We start from the raw sequence: 18888 nt of genomic DNA, 5'->3' as shown, positions 1-18888 counted from the left end.
TGGCTTTCAATATTTACCATATAAGTCATGCATGAAATTTAAACATTACAAAAAAATGACTTACCAGCTGACACTCCTGAAATATGCACATTTTCAGAATGTTCTGCAAGAGCACCATTTCCTAAAATTAAACATAATAATAAACTAATTTCCAAGATAAAATTTATAAAAGTTTTTCAGATTCTACCTTTAAAAGAAAAACTACACAGAACTGCTTTGTAATACTCAGAAAGTAAATTCTCTTACAATAACCTTCAAAACAATACAGCGAAGCCCCAAATTATAGTAGTATCAGGGATAACAAAACATTTTGGAAATCACAACCATGCAGTGTAATATATATGAAGATCAAATATACAGATGTAATTACTATCAGAAAAAAATTGTTTCAGAAGAAAACTCGGAACTACTATTAGAAAAGAGGGAATCTCATATTTTTTTGTTTTTAGAGGGAGGGAGTGCGTGTGAGAAGGGAGTGGGGCAGAGAGAGAGGGAGTGGGAATCTCAAGCAGGCTCCTCGCTTAGAATAGGGCCTGAGGTGGGGCTTGATCTCACGACCCTGAAATCATGCCCTGAGCCGAAATCAATAGCAGATGCTTAACCAACTGAGCCACCCAGGGCCCCAAGAATCACATACTTCTTAAAAACAGCATTCCACTAACAGCTTGTTCAGTCAGTCCACGATGTGGCTCCTGCTTAAGGATTCTACCCGTTGGTACTTAAAACAAATAATAAAGTCTTGCACTGTCTTCTATATCTTTCAACTTCTTCTCATCAACAACTCGAATAGTCTTAAGAGTAGGGACAGAATTATACTCTATTTTCCTATCTGCCAATTTCCTATACCTCTTCCTACAAAGTTGGGCACTTGGAAACATGAAAATAACTGAAATAAGTTACTAAGGGTCACCTCAAACTCCCATCCAAAGTGCCGAGGATATTTACTCCAATTAATGTGAATGGTGTCCCTTCATCTTGTAAAGTCTCCCTCCAGTTATTAGGTAGGTTTGGCACTACAACATCTCAGGAATCCAGCTGGCAGAGAAAGAATTCTTGCAGTGGGGCAGGGGAGGAAGCTGGGTGGGAGAAGCTTAGAGAGCTATGGCAGGATTCTCTTTGAGGGTTGAAAGAGTAGAGACAACAGCAAGCATAGCAGGTAACAACTTGTCTTTTACAACCATCACACTTCCACGATTGCTTGATTATTGTACAGCACCCCCCCCCCCAATGCACTAGGCCCTAGGAAGGCAGACTGTGTTTATTTGGCTCACCCTTGCACGCACAGCTCCTAGAACAGAGCAGGTGCTCAAAGAGCTGATGAATGAATAAATGAGGGAGGTCATGATGATGACATCAAATCACGCCAATTGATAGAGTACGTGACATAGCACTGAAAAGGTATTCACTTTTGTAACTATGTAAAATATGCTATTACCAAAACAAAAATAGCCATCAAACAGCCTTTTAGTTCAACCATAGCAATAGCCTTCATAATGAAAATGTGTATCCCTGGGGCACCTGGGTGGCTCAGTGGGTTAAGCCTCTGCCTTCGGCTCAGGTCATGATCTCAGGGTCCTGGGATCGAGCCCCGCATCGGGCTCTCTGCTCACCGGGGAGCCTGCTTCCCCTCTCCCTCTCTGCCTGGCTCTCTGCTTACTTGTGATCTCTCTCTGTCAAATAAATAAAGATTTAAAAAAAAAAAAAGAAAATGTGTATCCCTCCATCATAAACGATACAGTGGAAATGGTGACATAGGTGTGTAAGCTGTATTTAGTACATAAATGAATCTGATTGTTGTTATTTAAGTATTGTGCATTAATACTACAGAAGCCATGATTAATTTTCCCAGCAATGTTAAATGCTATACAGATGTAGAACTGAAACTAGAAACTCCCACCTATTTCTTCAACACATACAACTTATAAAAATTGGTAGCATAAATAAAATGACATAAAAACTGATTCAATAAAACAACTAACAAGATTTGCCAAAGGGCGGTATAAACTGCCCAAAGTGTTGCTACTCAACAAGCAGATCAGCAGTACCGGCATCATAAGGAACTTATTACAAATGCAGTCTCGGATTACTGAATCAGAATGTACATTTTAAAAAGATGCTTCCCCTACTCCCAGAAATTTGTATGCACAATTAACATTTGAGTAACACTGGCTTGAATCTTCCACTCCTATATTATAATCATAAATTACAGCTGTATAGTCTGTGACCCTAAGGTTTTTCCCAACATCCCTAAGGCAGCATACTAAATTATCCTCAGGAAAGTTTTAATATTAAATACATTTCATACATTGATTTTTTTTTTTTAATTCAGCAGATAGACTAAAGATAGGCAGGAGGAAAAGAATAACATAATGTAGTATTTAAGATTGAAACGTGGACTGGATTGCCAGGATTCTAATACCAGCTCTACCACTTATTTGCTATGCAACTCAGGTCAAGTTTCCTAACCTCTCTGTGTCTTAGTTTCACCTCTAAAATGGAGACTATCTATTTTGTAGTGCTTAGTAAAATTCTCTAAAATAGAAAAAAAACAGAATTTAATCTAAATCTCCATCAGCATGCAAATGAATAAGCTAATATAGCCTTTAGTAAAATATTCAATAAACTGAATTAATTCTATATATATTAACTTGGAAAGATTTGCACATTAAGTTATATGTTTCAAAGTAACATTAAAATATGATCTGATTAGAACTATGATCTAATTTTAACTTTAAGATGATGTATGCATAGTTAAATGCATATGTTTCTATAAGCACATGATCTATCTATCTATATATATAGACATAGATATACTCTCTCTCTCTATATATAAAGAGTCTAAGGGTATATACAAATTGTGGAAGAAAACCTCTGGAACAGGAATTAGAGAGGAAGACCTGGTTTCTGCACTTCAGCATTGACTGAGTTTGTTACAACAGGTGTGGACTGCTTCATAAATTTTATTAATATTACCAAAAAAATAGTTGAAGAAAAGATAGTTCATTTCCCACCATTCTTCCCCCCCCACCATTCTAAATAAACATTAGTCTGATATAGTGTGAAATAATATCAAATATTACAATTTCATAAATGTATTATTAAGTATTTTAAAAACTAATAAATACCTAAAAACATAAAACATGATACTGGTAGTTTCCCATACATGTATTCTACCTTAAAAAAAAAAAAAACACCCTATTTAGAAGTTAAAAAAATCAATGATAATTTCTGTTAACATCAAACAAACTACCCCATTTCTTATAATAAGTATCACATGAAGTGAGTTACTTTATGTATACTACCACTCTTAAAAGTATTTTTACAAAGATGACAGTTATGTAACACAATTATTTCGATATTATAAGAAAACTGCTCCCAAATCAACTTACATTCTCCCAAATGCCCTTCCTTCGGCTCCCAACCAAAGAAAACCCCACATATGAGGATGTAGACATAACATCTCCTTACTAAAACTACAGGGTTCAAATGTAGTCACGCTAGATATTCTCGCAGGAGTCCCCTTTAGAGTAACATGCACTGGAAAAACACACAGTCTGATAAAACATTACTCCTTTATAACATTAGTAGCTCATTAATGGATCAGCAAATTAATTAGAACTCCTAAAGAAACAGTGATCAAGTAAGAAAAAGTTTTATGATCACCTAAATCAGGAAATAATGTATTATGACTTAAAATTTTTTAGTCCCACTAACCAAATTACAAAGATGATCAAGCTCCCCCATTTAATCATTTTTTCCTTCCAAAATGCAAGATGGTTTTCAGTTTTTGGCTGCAATCTAATGAGAGAGAAAGAATCTTCCAAAAGAGATACTGTTTTAGAAAAGCGGGTATTTAGCACGAGTGAGTCTGAGCTCTGGGACCAGACTCCCTGGAATCATCCCCAGCTCTACTATTTATTCAGTCACGAACCTTAATTAAACTACTTCTCCTAAGACATGGTTTACTCACCTGAATAATCAGCTGTCATCATTAAGAGAATGCCTAAGTTCATGGTCTGCATCCCTATTACTTGGTAACATTCTGTGTGTTTATTCTTTTTGAGATCGGAAGTTCTTAAATAATAAATACAGCTAAGATTTGATAAATATGTGTCCCCCCAATCCTAAATGCTTTACAACCCCTCCCTCAGCTCATCCTTGTAACAAGAGTTCATTTTAGAGATAAGAAAACAGAAACTTCTGGCAATTTAGTGATTTTTTTCAAAAAGCTAGTAATTGGACGAACTGAAAATTCAAATCCACAGACAATAAGAAGTTTGTGTTCCTTACTTTTTAAAGAGAATTCAGAATGAATATATTTCTTGTTTACAAAAGAAGTAGTACTTAGCTCTCAGAATTAAAGCCCACTGCCACAGCGATTACAGTTTATAGGTGGGAAAGTCACTGGTTTAAAAGTTAATGAGCATCATTTACAAGTAACTTATGTACTCAGCATCCTGCAATCTCATTTTCTATGTGTCATGAGAACAGTTATCAAACATAAATACATTGCTACACACAAAAGCAAACATCATTCCTATTTTGCTACTATACTGAAGGGAAAAGTCCCAAACCCTAATAGGGCTTACCAGACTCTCCACACTATTAGCTCTTCCTAACTACTTCAAAGGCTTCATCTCTTGTGATCCACTTTTCTACTCTATTTCTTCTTTCCAGAAACACTGGATTTCTCTTACAAAAGTGTCAGCTGTCTTTCTTGTCTTTAGACTTTGCTTTAATACTATTTATTTAGAGAGGTATTTCCTGATCTCCCTGTACTAGGTTAGATCTTTCTGTTATAGGCTCCTATAGTATTTTGAAAATTTACCACACTTGTGTTATCTGTGTAATGTCTGTATTTCCCACCACATCTTAATGCTGGCAGCAGGGTTGGGGGGTTGTGTGATGTGGTGATGGGACACAACTTGGGTTTGTTTTGTTTTGCTGATGAGTGACTAGCACAGAACATAACACATATTAGGAGATACTTAGTCCATATCTGCTCAAATAAACAAATGGTAGGTCAGTATGTAAGTAATAGGCATAGTCCTTGTCCCAAAGAGTTGACAATCTATTGAGAAAATAATGAAAAATATATGAAATAAAAACAAAGATACAAAGTAAAATTAGCAAGCTTCTTATTCAGGTGGGAAGCCCTAGAGACTTTTCTACTAAAAATAGGAACGGAAAACAGGGGTATCCACTGTAGTTACTACTATTAGCTAATGCAAATAGACCAATTATAAACATAAGAATTGGAAAAAAGGAGGTAAAACCACGTCTATCTGTAGATGATATAATTGTATATCTATTTGGAAAACTGAAAACAGTCAACAGAAAAATAATTTAAGCAATATAAAATTAGTAAAGTAGCATATAGTAAAGTAGGATATAAAATACAGCATACAGAAGTCAAAGCCTTTGTAAATACAAACAAGAGTCAGTCAGAAGATAGAGACCCCTTTTAGTAGCAATAAAATATGATATTTAAAAACCCTGACACAGAAATCCTGCTGTTGTTCATGACAGAGTAATTGGTAATGGATCAGTAACTCTGCTATGAACAACTTAAAAAGTTGAAAAAAAATGTGGAAAAAAATTCAGACACTGAACAATAGGCAGTATAAGACTATGATTTCTGAGAAAAGGGAAACAAATTAAGATGAGCCCTATTATTGCACTAGCTTTCTCCTGGAGATTTTCTGAACACTGCTACATTTCAGGAGAGCCTAAATTCATTGTTCTAGTATCCAGACCAAATTTTTCTAAATTGCGTAAAGGGTATAAGAAAACTTGTTGACCCCCGTAGAAGATAACAAGCATTTGTCTCCAACATTTCTACTAGTTTGATTATCAATCAGAAAAGGAAATAGTTTCTCTAACCTTGTTCTTACCAAATCCATATAACTTAAAGATTTATTTCCTCTCCTATATGTTCTTGTGTATTCTCCTTTATTGTATTCTCTATTTATAATCTTCCCCAGGGCACCACGAGTAGTTGCTGACTTATGGAATTCTCATTCTTCTCCCACCCTGGTTTGGAAAATCAAAACTGCATTTTCTGTTTCCACTCTTCTGACCTTTCTTTCCTTCTCTCATTCCTTGGGAATATTTTAGTATCCAAATCAGAACTCTTAAAGTTGTTTAGAATGCCTGAATGAACTCCTATAATCTTTGCAGCTGTGTCCTTCAAGAAGCTTTTCAAAAATGGCTACTCATCCTTTTGGTCTGAAGAGCTTCCTATGTTGATAGAGGAGACGTGAACGTTGCCAGTATTAGTATCTGCCCAAGCAATATCTCTATATGCCCTTCTGCTAATTCTTTATCCTACAAATAAGTGTTTTAAAGACCATTTTATTTTTCTTGGCATTTTTGCTCAATCCTGAGTTTTCTCTACATTAGTAATATTTATAATCTATTGTTGGTTAAATATCCTTTCTATCTTAGGAATATGTTCTTCCTTAGTCTGAAGTCATTGAGCAACCACTTAATTTCTTCACCATTCAATCCTTTTGGGATTGTTTAGAATTTTAATAACCAGAAATTATTTTTGAGATCTTAATAACCTCCCTAGACTATCTTTCTTTCCAGATTTTCATGTTGTGAAGTCATAGTAATATTTTTTTTAAAAGATTTTATTTATTTGACAGAGAGAGATCAGAAGTAGAGAGAAAGAGAGGAGGAAGCAGTCTCCCTGCCTAGCAGAGAGCCTGATGTGGGACTCGATCCCAGGACCCTGAGATCATGACCTGAGCTGAAGGCAGAGGCTTAACCCACTGAGCCACCCAGGCAGCCCCATTGTAATAGTTTTCTAAATTGCTTTTAAATCTTTAGGTATTAAGCTCTGATAGTGCCCAATCTCATCTTTCTTTTTTTTTTTTTTTAAAGTAAACTCTACTGTTAACGTGGGGCACAAATTCATGACCCCAAAAAGATCAAGAGTTACATGTTTTACCAACTGAGCCAGCCAGACACCTTTCCCCCGCCCCCCCAGTTAGAACACTGAACATAGTTACTTCTTTTGGTCTGGTTAAAGTAAAGACTTGCACACTGTTTTAAAACTGAATTGTGTCACCCAAAATTCATATATTAACCCCAACCCCAATGTGGGCTGATAATTATGGTTAAAAGAAGTCATAAAGTGGGAAGCCTAATCTAATAAGACTGATTTCCTTAAGAGATATAAAGAATCTCTTTCTCCATCTGTGCAGGAAAGAGGTCATGTGAGGACACAATGAAAAAGGCACCAAAAACCAGGAAGAAAAACCTCATCAGAAACCAACACTGATGGCACCTTGATCTTAGACTGTAAGCCTCCAGAACTGTCAGAAAATAAATTTGTGTTGTTTTACCCTCCCCCCGCCCAGTCTGGAGTTTTTCATTAAGGCAGCCCAAGCAGACTAATACACACACTTTCCCCAAATGTTTACTCGACCAAGATACCTTCAAAGTATATGAAAAATTCAGTACATTCTTCTCAAGAGAGGCTCTGTAGTGCCTAACAAATACCTATAATGCGATGTTTCATGGAAAAAAAGATCAAGAAACTCCTGGAAGACTGAGACCTGCTTTCTTTAATTAATTGTATTTTGAAAGTATTGTTTTAATCATTTTAATTGCAGCCATTCTTTATGGATTTAATAATCTTTTATGAACTGGCCTGAACCTACCCAACCCTTAAAATAAGAGTAATAATCATTTATAGCATTACTTTTTAGAAAAAAATACTTTTAAATTTTCAAACCAGTCTTAACAGACATTTGTGAGTTCAATGTTTCTGTATGTTTAGAATTCCTGTAGTATTATGTTAATAAGGTTTTATGTTAGAAAGGTCTTCAAGGGGCGCCTGGGTGGCTCAGTGGGTTAAGCAGCTGCCTTCGGCTCAGGTCATGATCCCAGGTCCTGGGTTCGAGCCCCGCGTCGGGCTTTCTGCTCAGCAGGGAGTCTGCTTCCTCCTCTCTCTCTGCCTGCCTCTCTGCCTACTTGTGATTTCTCTCTGTCAAATAAATAAATAAAATCTTTAAAAAAAAAGAAAGAAAGGTCTTCAAATAAGGGTATAATAACAATGAACTATTAGTCAAAGTACAAACGCCAAACAAACCCAAGTTCTTAATATTCAGTGAATGAATCAATCCCTTAAAGAACATGCAAGATAGATATGAATCCTACTGTTGAGAACCTCAGTGACACTGTTCATACAAATGGAAAAAATTTTCTTTATTCTAAAATAGCCCACTGATGTAGAAACTCACAAAATATACTACAAAGGAACCATAAAGACTATATAAGTTCAAAGGTTCCTACCTGTGACTCCTATGGTTCACAAGAGTCAATAAGAAAATTTGAAGGGATTCAGAACTCAGGGGAAAAAGCAGAAGAAATTATACACCTATACTTCTTATAAGAGATTGATATACTTCATACACCACAAAATTCAGATTTTAAAAGTGGTTTTTAGTATGTTCAAAAGCCATGCAACCATTACCAATATACATGACTGACTGTTCTCCTCACCCCCAAAAAGCAGCTTATACCTATTAGCAGTTATTCGTCTTTCTGTCCTCCTGTAGCCCCTAACAACAACTAGTTTCTGGCTCTGTCTCTATGGGTTTGCTTATTCTGGACATTTAATATAAACAGAATCATACAATATGTGATCTTATGAGTCTGGCTTCTTTCACTCAGCTTAATGTTTTTATGGTTCATTCATTTTGTTCCATTAATCACTACTGCACTCCATTTTATGGTCAAATAGGGATGACCATTTATGGTCATTGTAGGGATAAACTACATATTGCTTATCTACTTATCAGCTGACAAACATTTGGGTTGTTTCCACTTTTTATAAATAATGCAGCTATAAATATTTCTGTACAAGTTTTTGTGTGGATATAGTTTTCAGTTCTTGAGTATATACAGAGTGAAAGTGCCTGGTCTTTTAGTAACACCACATCTACCTTTATGAGGAAATGCGAAATTGTTTTCCAAATGGCTGTACACTCCCATCAGCAATGTGTAAGAGTTCCAATACCTTTACAACTTCACCAACACTTCTTAGAGTCCCTTTTTATCTTAGGTATCCTTATGGGTATGACATGGTATCACTGTGGTTTTGATTTGCATTTCCTTAATTTAGAGTAATGATTTTGAAGTTCTTTTCGTGTGTTTGCTGGCTTTGTATATTCTTTGGAGAAATGTCTATTTCACAGTTGACTGGATTTGTCTTTTGTTTTGTTGAGTTGTAAGAATTCTTTACATATTGTAGATATTAACTTATCAGATATATGATTTGCAAATATTTTCTCCCATTTCGTAGTTTGACTTTTCCCTTTTTTGATCGCATCCTTTGAAGCACAGTGTTGTTTTTTTTAAATTTGAGCCAGTCCAATTCACCCACTTTTAATTTTATTACTTGTGTTTTGCTGTCATGGCTAAGCATCCATTTCCTAATCCAAGGTCACAAAGATTTACTCCTATGTTTTCTTCTAAGAATTTTATAGTTTTAGCACTTATATGTTGCCTTTAGTCCATTTGGAGTTAAGTATTGTACGCGGTTGAGGAAGGGGTCAAATTCCACTTTTTTGCATATGGCTTAACCAGTTGTCTCATTACAACTTGATGAAAAGATTACTCTTTCCCTACTGAATTATTCTGGCACTCTTGCCAAAAATCAAATGACTACAGATGTAAGCTTTTATATCTGGACACTCAATTCTATTTCATGGATCTGTCTATTCCTATACCAGTGTCATGCTGTCTTCCTCTGGAAACTGCAATACGTTTTGAAGTCAGGAAACAGGATTCCTCCAAATTTGTTCTTCATTAAGATTGTTTTTGTTATTCTGATTTGTTGAATTTCTATATGAATTTAAGGATCAGCTTGTCAATTCCTTTAAAGAGAACTGAGATTTTGGTAGGGACTGTGTTAAATCTACAGATCAACTTAGTGAGTATTAATACCAATTCTCAACAAATATTATGTCAAATACATACATATGGGGATGTCTTTCCATTTTCAGGACATCTTTAATTTCTAGCCACAATATTTTGCACTTTCAGAGTTTAAGATTTGCACTGTTAAGTCTATTAAATATTTTATTATTTTTCATGCTACTTTTAAAATATTTTTAAGTAATCTCTACACCTAATGTGGCGCTCGAACTCAAATCCTGAGATCAAGAGTTGCATGCTCTACCAACTGAGCCAGCCAGGAGCTTCTCATTCTATTGTTAATGGAACTAATTTCTTAACTAGATTTTTCAGCTCTTCATTGTTAGTATATAGTAATACATATTTTTCTTATATCTTGCAACCTTGCTGAACTTGTTTATTAGCTCTGATAAACTTTTTGTGAATTCCCTGGAACTTTTTTTTAATGTACAAGTATGTCAAATCCATAAGCTAAGATAGTTTTAATTCCTCACTTCCAATTAAGATGACTTTTTTCCTTGCCTAACTGCCTGCCTAGAACCTCTAATACGATGCTGATTAAAGAAGTGAGAGTGGACATCCTTGTCTTGCTCCTGATCATAGAGAGCTTTCAGTCTTTCACCATTAAGTATGATGTTAGCTGTGGATTTTTCATAGATGCCCTTTATTAGGCTGAGGAAGCGTCCTTCTATTCCTAGTTTCTTCCGTGTTTTTATTATGAAATGGTGTTGGCTATTGTCAAATGTCTTCCTTGTGTCTACTGAGATTTCTCTGTGATTTTGTCATTTATTCTATCAATATGCTGTATCACACTGGCTGACTTTCCTGTGTTGAACCTCACATTCCTGGGAAGGATCCCATCTGGTCATAGTTTATAATCCTATTTACATATTGCTGGATTTGGTTTGCTGGTATTTGGTAGAGGACTTCTGTATTTATATAATAAGGGAAAGTAGTAGTTTTCTTTCTCTTGTATTTGGGTAATACTGGCCTCACAGAATAAGTTGGGATGTGTGTGTATACACACATGCACACACACTGGGTGCTACTAGTATTTATTCTCATTTAAGGAAACACCAATATATTGTTTTTGCTTCTAATTTTTTGTGTTTATTAGATATCATAGCTTATTACTCAACAGTAGGTAATTAGCTTGTTGATTACATTATAACATTCCTGAAAAGTGACTAGTGGCCGCTTTACTTAAGGTACCAGGCATAGTACCCAAACAGATAACCCAGTACATGGTAAGCTTAGTACAACAGAAAAGTGAAACTGACAAATAAAGGAAGTTCTTTCTTTCTTGTTTCTCAACGGGCAAAATCTTCTGCAATATGGGAACCTGTGACTGGGTTGCAAAGGGATACAGGAGAAAAACATGCTGGAAAACTCTGATGTCAACTCTGTTTTTAATAGTTGACATAACTGAAGTACAGAGAGAAGGGAAAGGCAGCTATCTTTTTTTAAAAATTGGCTTTGTTGAGGTTTAATTTACATGCAAAAAGTTCATTAATTCCAAGTATACGGTTTGATGAGTTCTAACAAATGCACACAGTTCTGCAACCACCACTACAATCAAGACACATATTTCATCCCCAAATGAGCTCCCTGGGACCCTGCACAGTCAATTCCCTTTCCATACTCCTAAAGTCAGAGAACTACTGCTCACAGTCAACATTTACAAGGCATTACCACTGTACTGAACTCATGAAGTATTATTTTAATCTTCTTCCTAAGAATAGATACTGTTATCCCCCATGTTATGGATGAGGAAACTGACTCAGATTAAGTAAAATGTGCAAGATTCTTCAGCTAGTTAAGTGGGAGGGATACACTCAAATCAAGATCTTCTTAATTCCAACATTAAAAATTGAGTTTTCGGGGCGCCTGGGTGGCTCAGTGGGTTAAGCCTCTGCCTTCGGCTCAGGTCATGATCCCAGGGTCGTGGGATCGAGCTCCACATCGGGCTCTCTGTTCAGTGGGGAGCCTGCTTCCCTCTCTCTGCCTGCCTCTCTGCCTACCTGTGATCTCTCTCTGTCAAATAAGTAAATAAAAATCTTTTAAAAAAAAATTGAGTTTTCACTTAAAAACAATAAATATCTTGGCTTCCCTTGAATATCTGTCTAAATGTATTTGTGCATGCAAACCTACTGAGCTGATCTCTTTTAGAATAAGGACATATTTTTTCTTAGGTGACCAAGTGCCCATGACTTTCTATTGTCATTCTGACACTGATACCCTACCCTCTTAGTTCATTTGTATTACTTTCTTGGTCTTGGTTAGAATTTGAATTTGTGACCTCTGGTGTATTTTGTGAATCCAAGTTACAGTATAGAAAAAAGAATGGAAGGGGGCACCTGGGTGGCTCAGTGGGTTAAAGCCTCTGCCTTCGGCTCAGGTCATGATCCCAGGGTCCTGGGATGGAGCCCCGCATGGGGCTCTCTGCTCAGCAGGGAGCCTGTTTCCTTCTCTCTCTTTCTCTGCCTGCCTCTCTGCCTACTTGTGATCTCTGTCTGTCAAATAAATAAATAAAAATCTTAAAAAAAAAAAAAGAAAAATGAATGGAAGGATACAAAATAAACTGCTACCACTGTTATCCTACCTACTTAACCCCATCTCCAAGACAGAAAGGAGGACAGAAATGATAAGCTTTTGTTGCTGACACATTTCTTTGTTTGACTCATTACAATATATATTACTTTTGCAAGTTAATTCATGTGGACTGAATATTAAGTACTGGAATACTACCTTCTGACAAAAATTAACACAACATAAAACTACATAGCTACTTAGTTCCAAGTTTTTCTTTATAATGTTACAGTTAAGAAATTATAAAGGTGATGCCTTTTTTAATATTATTGACAACATGGTACAAGAACTATCATTTAATATAAATACTAAAGTATATACATTACCCTCCCCTATAGCAATAGGTCACTTTCAAAAACGTTCTTATACATGAGACTCAATAATGAGAAGAGTAATGTATGACTGCAGCTTCCCTATTTTTGCTAACTTCATGGATAACACTATGTTATTTACCAACAGACCAAAGCAAACAAATAGAAACAGTGTTTTCAGATTAATAACAATAAACATAAATGATTTTTAATGTGTCAGGCTATAGGAAAATACCCCTGTACAGGTAGAAATATAAAGAAAGCAGAATTTAAAAATCAGTAACCATTTACGTTTTTTTTTTATTTTTTTATTTTATTTATTTGACAGAGAGCGAGAGAGATCACAAGTAGGCAGAGAGGCAGGCAGAGAGAAGGGGGAAGCAGGCTCCCTGCCAAGCAGAGAGCCCAATGTAGGGCTCGATCCCAGGACCCTGAGATCATGACCTGAGCTGAAGGCAGAGGCTTAACCCACTGAGCCACCCAGGTGCCCCGTAACCATTTACGTTTTTAAAGTATACTTTTGACAAAGCTTAAAAGAAATTACTAAATTGTTAAAATCATAGTATCTTTTATAAATTTAAGTTTTTCTTGACATCAACTCCATGTTTTCTTTTCTTTTCTTTTTTTTTTTTTTGTATCAAATATCCATACTGCTGTTTTTTTTCTTACCTTTATTATTTATGCAAGATGAGACAGTGAGTATTTCGCTTCTACTTCTGGTAATATCAATGACCAGAGAACATGACATTATGAATAGTTTTTCATTGAGTGGGAAGAAAATTCTCAAGTTTATCAGAGGCTCCACAGTAGGAGTTGAGGACACAGTGTCTAAAATCACTCTGGGTCCTGGAGTCATTCATTAGTCCCCCTCTTTCCCTTCCCTTCAGATCTTTCCTCTCTTCTGGTTCCTTTGTCTTCTCTTGATAACATATATATTCAGGTCTTCCTCATTCATAAAAGAAAACCTTTTTCTTGTTAGTGCACCTCTCCATTTCTTTTCTTAGTCTTTCCTTTCTCAGCCAACGTTTTGAAAGAATTTACACTCACTAATGGAGCTTCCCTACCTATCATCTGCTCAAGCCCTTCCTCAATCTAGCTTTTACTCCAGCACATTTCTGAAACTCAAGCAAAGATTACCAATGACCCACCTATCAAATACTTCATCCTCAGGAATACAAACTCTGAATCCAGTTTTCTGATAGCTGGAAAAAATCACATAACTATGAGGAACGACAATGTCACTAAAAATTCATGGTTTCAACTGATCAAGGAGCAAAACCTTTTTTTTTTTTTTTTAAGATTTTATTTATTTATTTGACAGAGAGAGATCACAAGCAGGCAGAGAGGCAGTCAGAGAGAGAGGAGGAAGCAGGCTCCCTGCTGAGCAGAGAGCCCGATACGGGGCTCGATCCCAGGACCCTGAGATCATGACCTGAGCCGAAGGCAGCGGCTTAATCCACTGAGCCACCCAGGCGCCCCAAGGAGCAAAACCTTTTAATAAGCCTTATCCTTCTCTACCTTCAATTCCCTCAAAAACTAAACGAGTCCATCATTATTCTTTATTCTCCAAACAACTTACTCAACCAGTACTCTCAGTAAGTCATCTCCTCTGCCAACCATTCAGAGGTCTTTTTTGGCATATTATCTTCTCTCTTTCTAGAAACTGCTTCTTTTTAGCATATATGTTTAAAGGTTTAAGTTCTCCATGCTGATAAATCTCAATTTCTACTCCTAATCAGAATCTTCTCTTGAGCTGCAAATTTTTATCCTGATACTCATCCCCTCCCCAACATTCACCTTATGCCAGTCACAGTGGTTGGTGTTTTTCATACACTATTACTAATTCTTACAGCATCCTTGTAAAATAGATACTATCCCCATTTCACATGCAGAGAAACAGAATTAAAGAGGTTAAGAGAATTGCTCGAGGTGGCATTGCCAGGATTTAGGCAGATCTGTCTAGCTCAAAGCCCATACTCCTGAAATAACGACAGCAACAACTAATAGGAGGAGTACTATTTGCCAGATGATGGTCTAAGCCATTTCCATGCTTCAGTTCATTTAATCTTCAAAATCACCCTATAAAGGAGCTGCTATTATTATTTCCATATTAAAAATTGTCTTTTAACTTCCTATTGAACAGGAATTAAGTATTACCTTAATATTACCTAGGTATTTCAGACTCATGTCCGAAACTGAATTCCTTTTATCAACTCTCAGTCTGCTCCTCTGCATATACTCTCTACCTTGGTGAATGATGCCAGCATCTCTCAGTTGTCCACATAAAAACCTGGAAGTCATTTCTGATTTCTTCTTCGCCATCCCCTTCTTCTGCTCATGAATTATATATTAAGTTTGATTCTTCCCTATCTTGCTATATCCTTCCTTCATGTTACTGATATTTCTTTCCTGTTTTATTGCATTAAATAATAAGCTCCACAATGACAGAAACACAAAGGAGTGACTAGTCTGCAGCAGACATTTGATAAGTACAACTGACTCTTGGACAATACTGGTTGAAGTTCAAAAACCTTGAACTGCACAGGTGCATCTACACATGGATTGGTGGGGGGGCAAATACAGTATAGTACTGTATCTGTATTTTCTCTTATGATTTTCTAAGTAACATTTTCTTTTCTATAGCTTACTTGATTGTGAGAATACAGTATATGATACATATGATGTACAAAATATGTTAATCAACTATGTTATCAGCAAGGCTTCCAGTCAACAATAGGCTATTAGTGGTTAATATATCAGGGGAGTCAAAAGTTATACATGGATTTTTTTTAAAGCTTTTTATTTATTTATTTATTGACAGACAGAGATCACAAGTAGGCAGAGATCACAAGCAGGCAGAGAGAGAGAGAGAGAGGCAGACTCCCTGCTGAGCAGAGAGCCCGATACGGGGCTCGATCCCAGAACCCTGGGATCATGTCCTGAGCCGAAGGCAGAGGCTTTAACCCACTGAGCCACCCAGGCGCTCCTATACATGGATTTTTGGCTGTGTGTGTGGGAGGGGTCGGCATCCCTAACCTCTTCATTGTTCAAGGGTCAAGTGTATTTGCTAAATGTATGAATAAATGACTTAGCTTGCAAGCTTCCTACTTTTGGTCTCATAGTTCGCTGATCCATTCTTCACAGTGCTACTAGAGACCTTTTATAAAGGCATATCTGATATTAACCTTCAGCTTATAAAACTGTAACTGGCTCAACTCCTTATATGTAGTAAGAGCCTCCAGGGCCCACTGGAATCTGGCTCTTTTCTATCTCTTGACCCTTAACTTTTACTACTCCTTGTCTACGTTTACCTCATACATACATATTCTGGTTTTGACACACTGCCAAAGTACAGTCTCTGAAACTGTGGTATTTCTGAACATGATGTTCTCTCTCCCTGAAACAGTCCACCGTGCCATCACCAGTTCCTCGCCTAACTCCTTCAGCTGGGCTTGGGAAACAGATCTCTATCAATTGCGGAGTGAGTTAAGAGTCATTCCTGATGTCCCCACAGTACATCGTGTCAGCACTGAGTTATGAGCATATTACCACCACAGTCCTTATCATCTTGTTTTGGGTTATTAACTGGGCATCTTCCACATCAAATTCAGAGTGTCTTTATAGCAAAGAAAATCTTCCTCTCTTTCTTCTCCCCTCTTTTTCTCATTTTCACTTTCTCCCTGCCTTCTTATTCCCCAACAACTATCTTCCAGATTCTGACAGAGTTAGATCTCAGTAAATGTTTGTTGGATTAATGAATCAAAATTATCAGGTTTTGAAATTAAGCATGAAACACCCTCATATAATTAATAATCTGGCTTCACGTTATAGTTTGCTCCAGAGCTAACAGGCAAGAAGATGGAGGAATATAAATAGGAAGACAGCTATTAAGGGGGAAGCAAGATTTCAGATCCGATCGTTCACTTGGATTATGGGCTTTAGAGAGAGCTATTCCTTACCACTGTCCTTCAATATGTAAAATATTTGGTAAACGACTGTTCAAAGCTCATGAGCAGCTTCAGTCTACAAACTGCAAGAGATTCTACTCTGCATTAGCTTTAGTAACTTGCTCGGGGGGTGGTGTTAGGGGAGACACCAAACCAAAGGCTTTGATGCTTTTACATTTCTGATCATCAGTGACTCCTGGGTTCTTAATAGCTTATAGCTCATCAATCTAATGAATATGTTTAAAGAATTCTTTTCTCTTTGAGCAAATGGCTGGTTCTTTACTTTACAAAAGCTCATCTCATAATATTCTTTCACAGAATCTTAATATAGTGCCTTGCTGTGTATTCTGTCAATGTGGCATTTCCCTATAGAAGTATCATACACGAAGTTGAGGATTATCCTTTTCACATAACCATAAAATATTATGCAGCATACACATACCTATCTCTGATATGTTGGTATGTTTCTCCAAGTGAACAAGAGAAAAAATATTTATCTACCTAGTATGTATTAGTGCTATACTATGTACTTCCACAAATTTTAATTTACTTAATCATCAGAACAAATATTTGAGGTATTACCCCTAGTTTACAAATTAAGAAACCGACTTTTAGAAAGAATAAATAACTCACTTAAGGTGATACGGTTATGAAATTGTACGCAAACCAAGGTCTGTCCTATTGTAAAGACCATGCATTTAACTTCCCCACTGTATTTTCCAAAATATAAATGGGTCATATTTTGGGTAATAATTTCATCATGTACAAAGCACTTTCTTAATATACATCTTAATTTTAAAACAATCCCAGGAATAATTGATACTCCCATTTTATGGCCCAGGAAGTTGAGACTCAGCATTAAGTGACAGGACTAAAATCTCATAGCTACTGAGGAGCAGAATGATGTATGGAATACCGGGCTCTTCTCCCACTAAGGCCAGAAGATGTAGATTCATCCTTGATAGATGCTCCTCTGTTAATGATGCTTAAATACAGTGGAACAGGGGAAGGCTAAGGATGTGCATACACTGACATGGATTCCAAGAGATGAGGGAATTCTAAAACGATAGGTCAGTAATGGTTAAAAGCAACTGAGAAGGAAATACTAAATTCTACCAGAGCTAGAATACAATGTCATGATGATACAGTGCAAAGTATATGAGCCTTGATATCAGAATCTTGAGTTTGACTTTTCTACGTTTGCTACTCATTTCCTTTTGTATGTTTGTGTGGAGTATGTTAAAATACATGCCACGTATCATTTCACCTCTATGTGCATCTTCAATACGCATCTCTAAAGATACAGACAGTACTCTCTCACCCAACTTCAATACTTTCCTTTTACAAAATTAATAACTTGTATCATTTAATCTAGCCAGGCCATAATCAGAGTTTCCTGATTGACTGACAAATGTCTTTTTACAGTTGAAGCAGGATCCAACCAAAGTCTCAATGTTTCACTGGGTGTGTTTATGCCTCTCTTAATCTGGAGTGATACTCCCTTACTTTCCATAGCGGACTGGTTTCAGAAACTAGATCAGTTGTCTTTTAAGAGGCTGCTTTCTGCAGTGACACTTGCTTTTGGTGTCACTTAACTTTGCTCATCTAGCGCAAGGACTGGCAAACTTTTTCTGTAAAAGGGCCAGACAGTAAATATTTTGGGCTTTGTGTGTCACACAGTGTCTGCTGCAACTACTCAACTCTGACACCGTAGCATGAAAGCGGCCACAGACAATACTTAAATGCACCAGACTGGTAGCATTTGAACATTATGAGGAAACAAAACAAGACAAGACAACAAACAGGCGGCAGGCTGGGTTTAGCTCCAAGGCCACGGTTCCCACCCCTGCTGTAGGCGGCAGATTTGACACAGGGTCAGCATTTTGGGTTGGAGTACTCCAGAGCTTCTGCTGTATGTATCCTCTATCGTATCACATTAGGAGGCACACACTATCTGCTGGCCCTACTTCTCACGAGACTGAGATCAATCAATACGGATAGATAGGGCAACCTGATTCCTCCATTGTAGGGTTCCCATTTAACAGCCTGTCTAATAGTTTCATAGTTTTGTCAACAGACACTAATGATTATAGCCTAAATATTCTTTATAC

General features: G+C 36.7%; 1 protein-coding gene across 2 annotated transcripts in view; it reads right to left on the bottom strand.

Moving 5' to 3' along the window:
* Positions 1 to 18888, bottom strand: part of LRP12 (LDL receptor related protein 12) — a 74206-nt gene that overhangs the window by 38585 nt on the left and 16733 nt on the right. Inside the window, exon 2 of one of the 2 annotated variants that reach the window (XM_047725963.1) lies at positions 65 to 121. The exons of the other annotated variant lie outside the window; for it this stretch is intronic. Within the exon in view, the coding sequence (XP_047581919.1) occupies positions 65 to 121 (57 nt within the window). The remainder of the gene's footprint in view (positions 1 to 64; positions 122 to 18888) is intronic. 2 annotated transcript variants of the gene reach the window in all.

Source organism: Lutra lutra, chromosome 4 (assembly GCF_902655055.1).
Source record: "Lutra lutra chromosome 4, mLutLut1.2, whole genome shotgun sequence".
NCBI classification, from domain to species: Eukaryota; Metazoa; Chordata; class Mammalia; order Carnivora; family Mustelidae; genus Lutra; species Lutra lutra.
The sequence above is the reverse complement of the archived record's forward strand: the minus strand, read 5'-3'. Positions and strand labels throughout refer to the sequence as shown.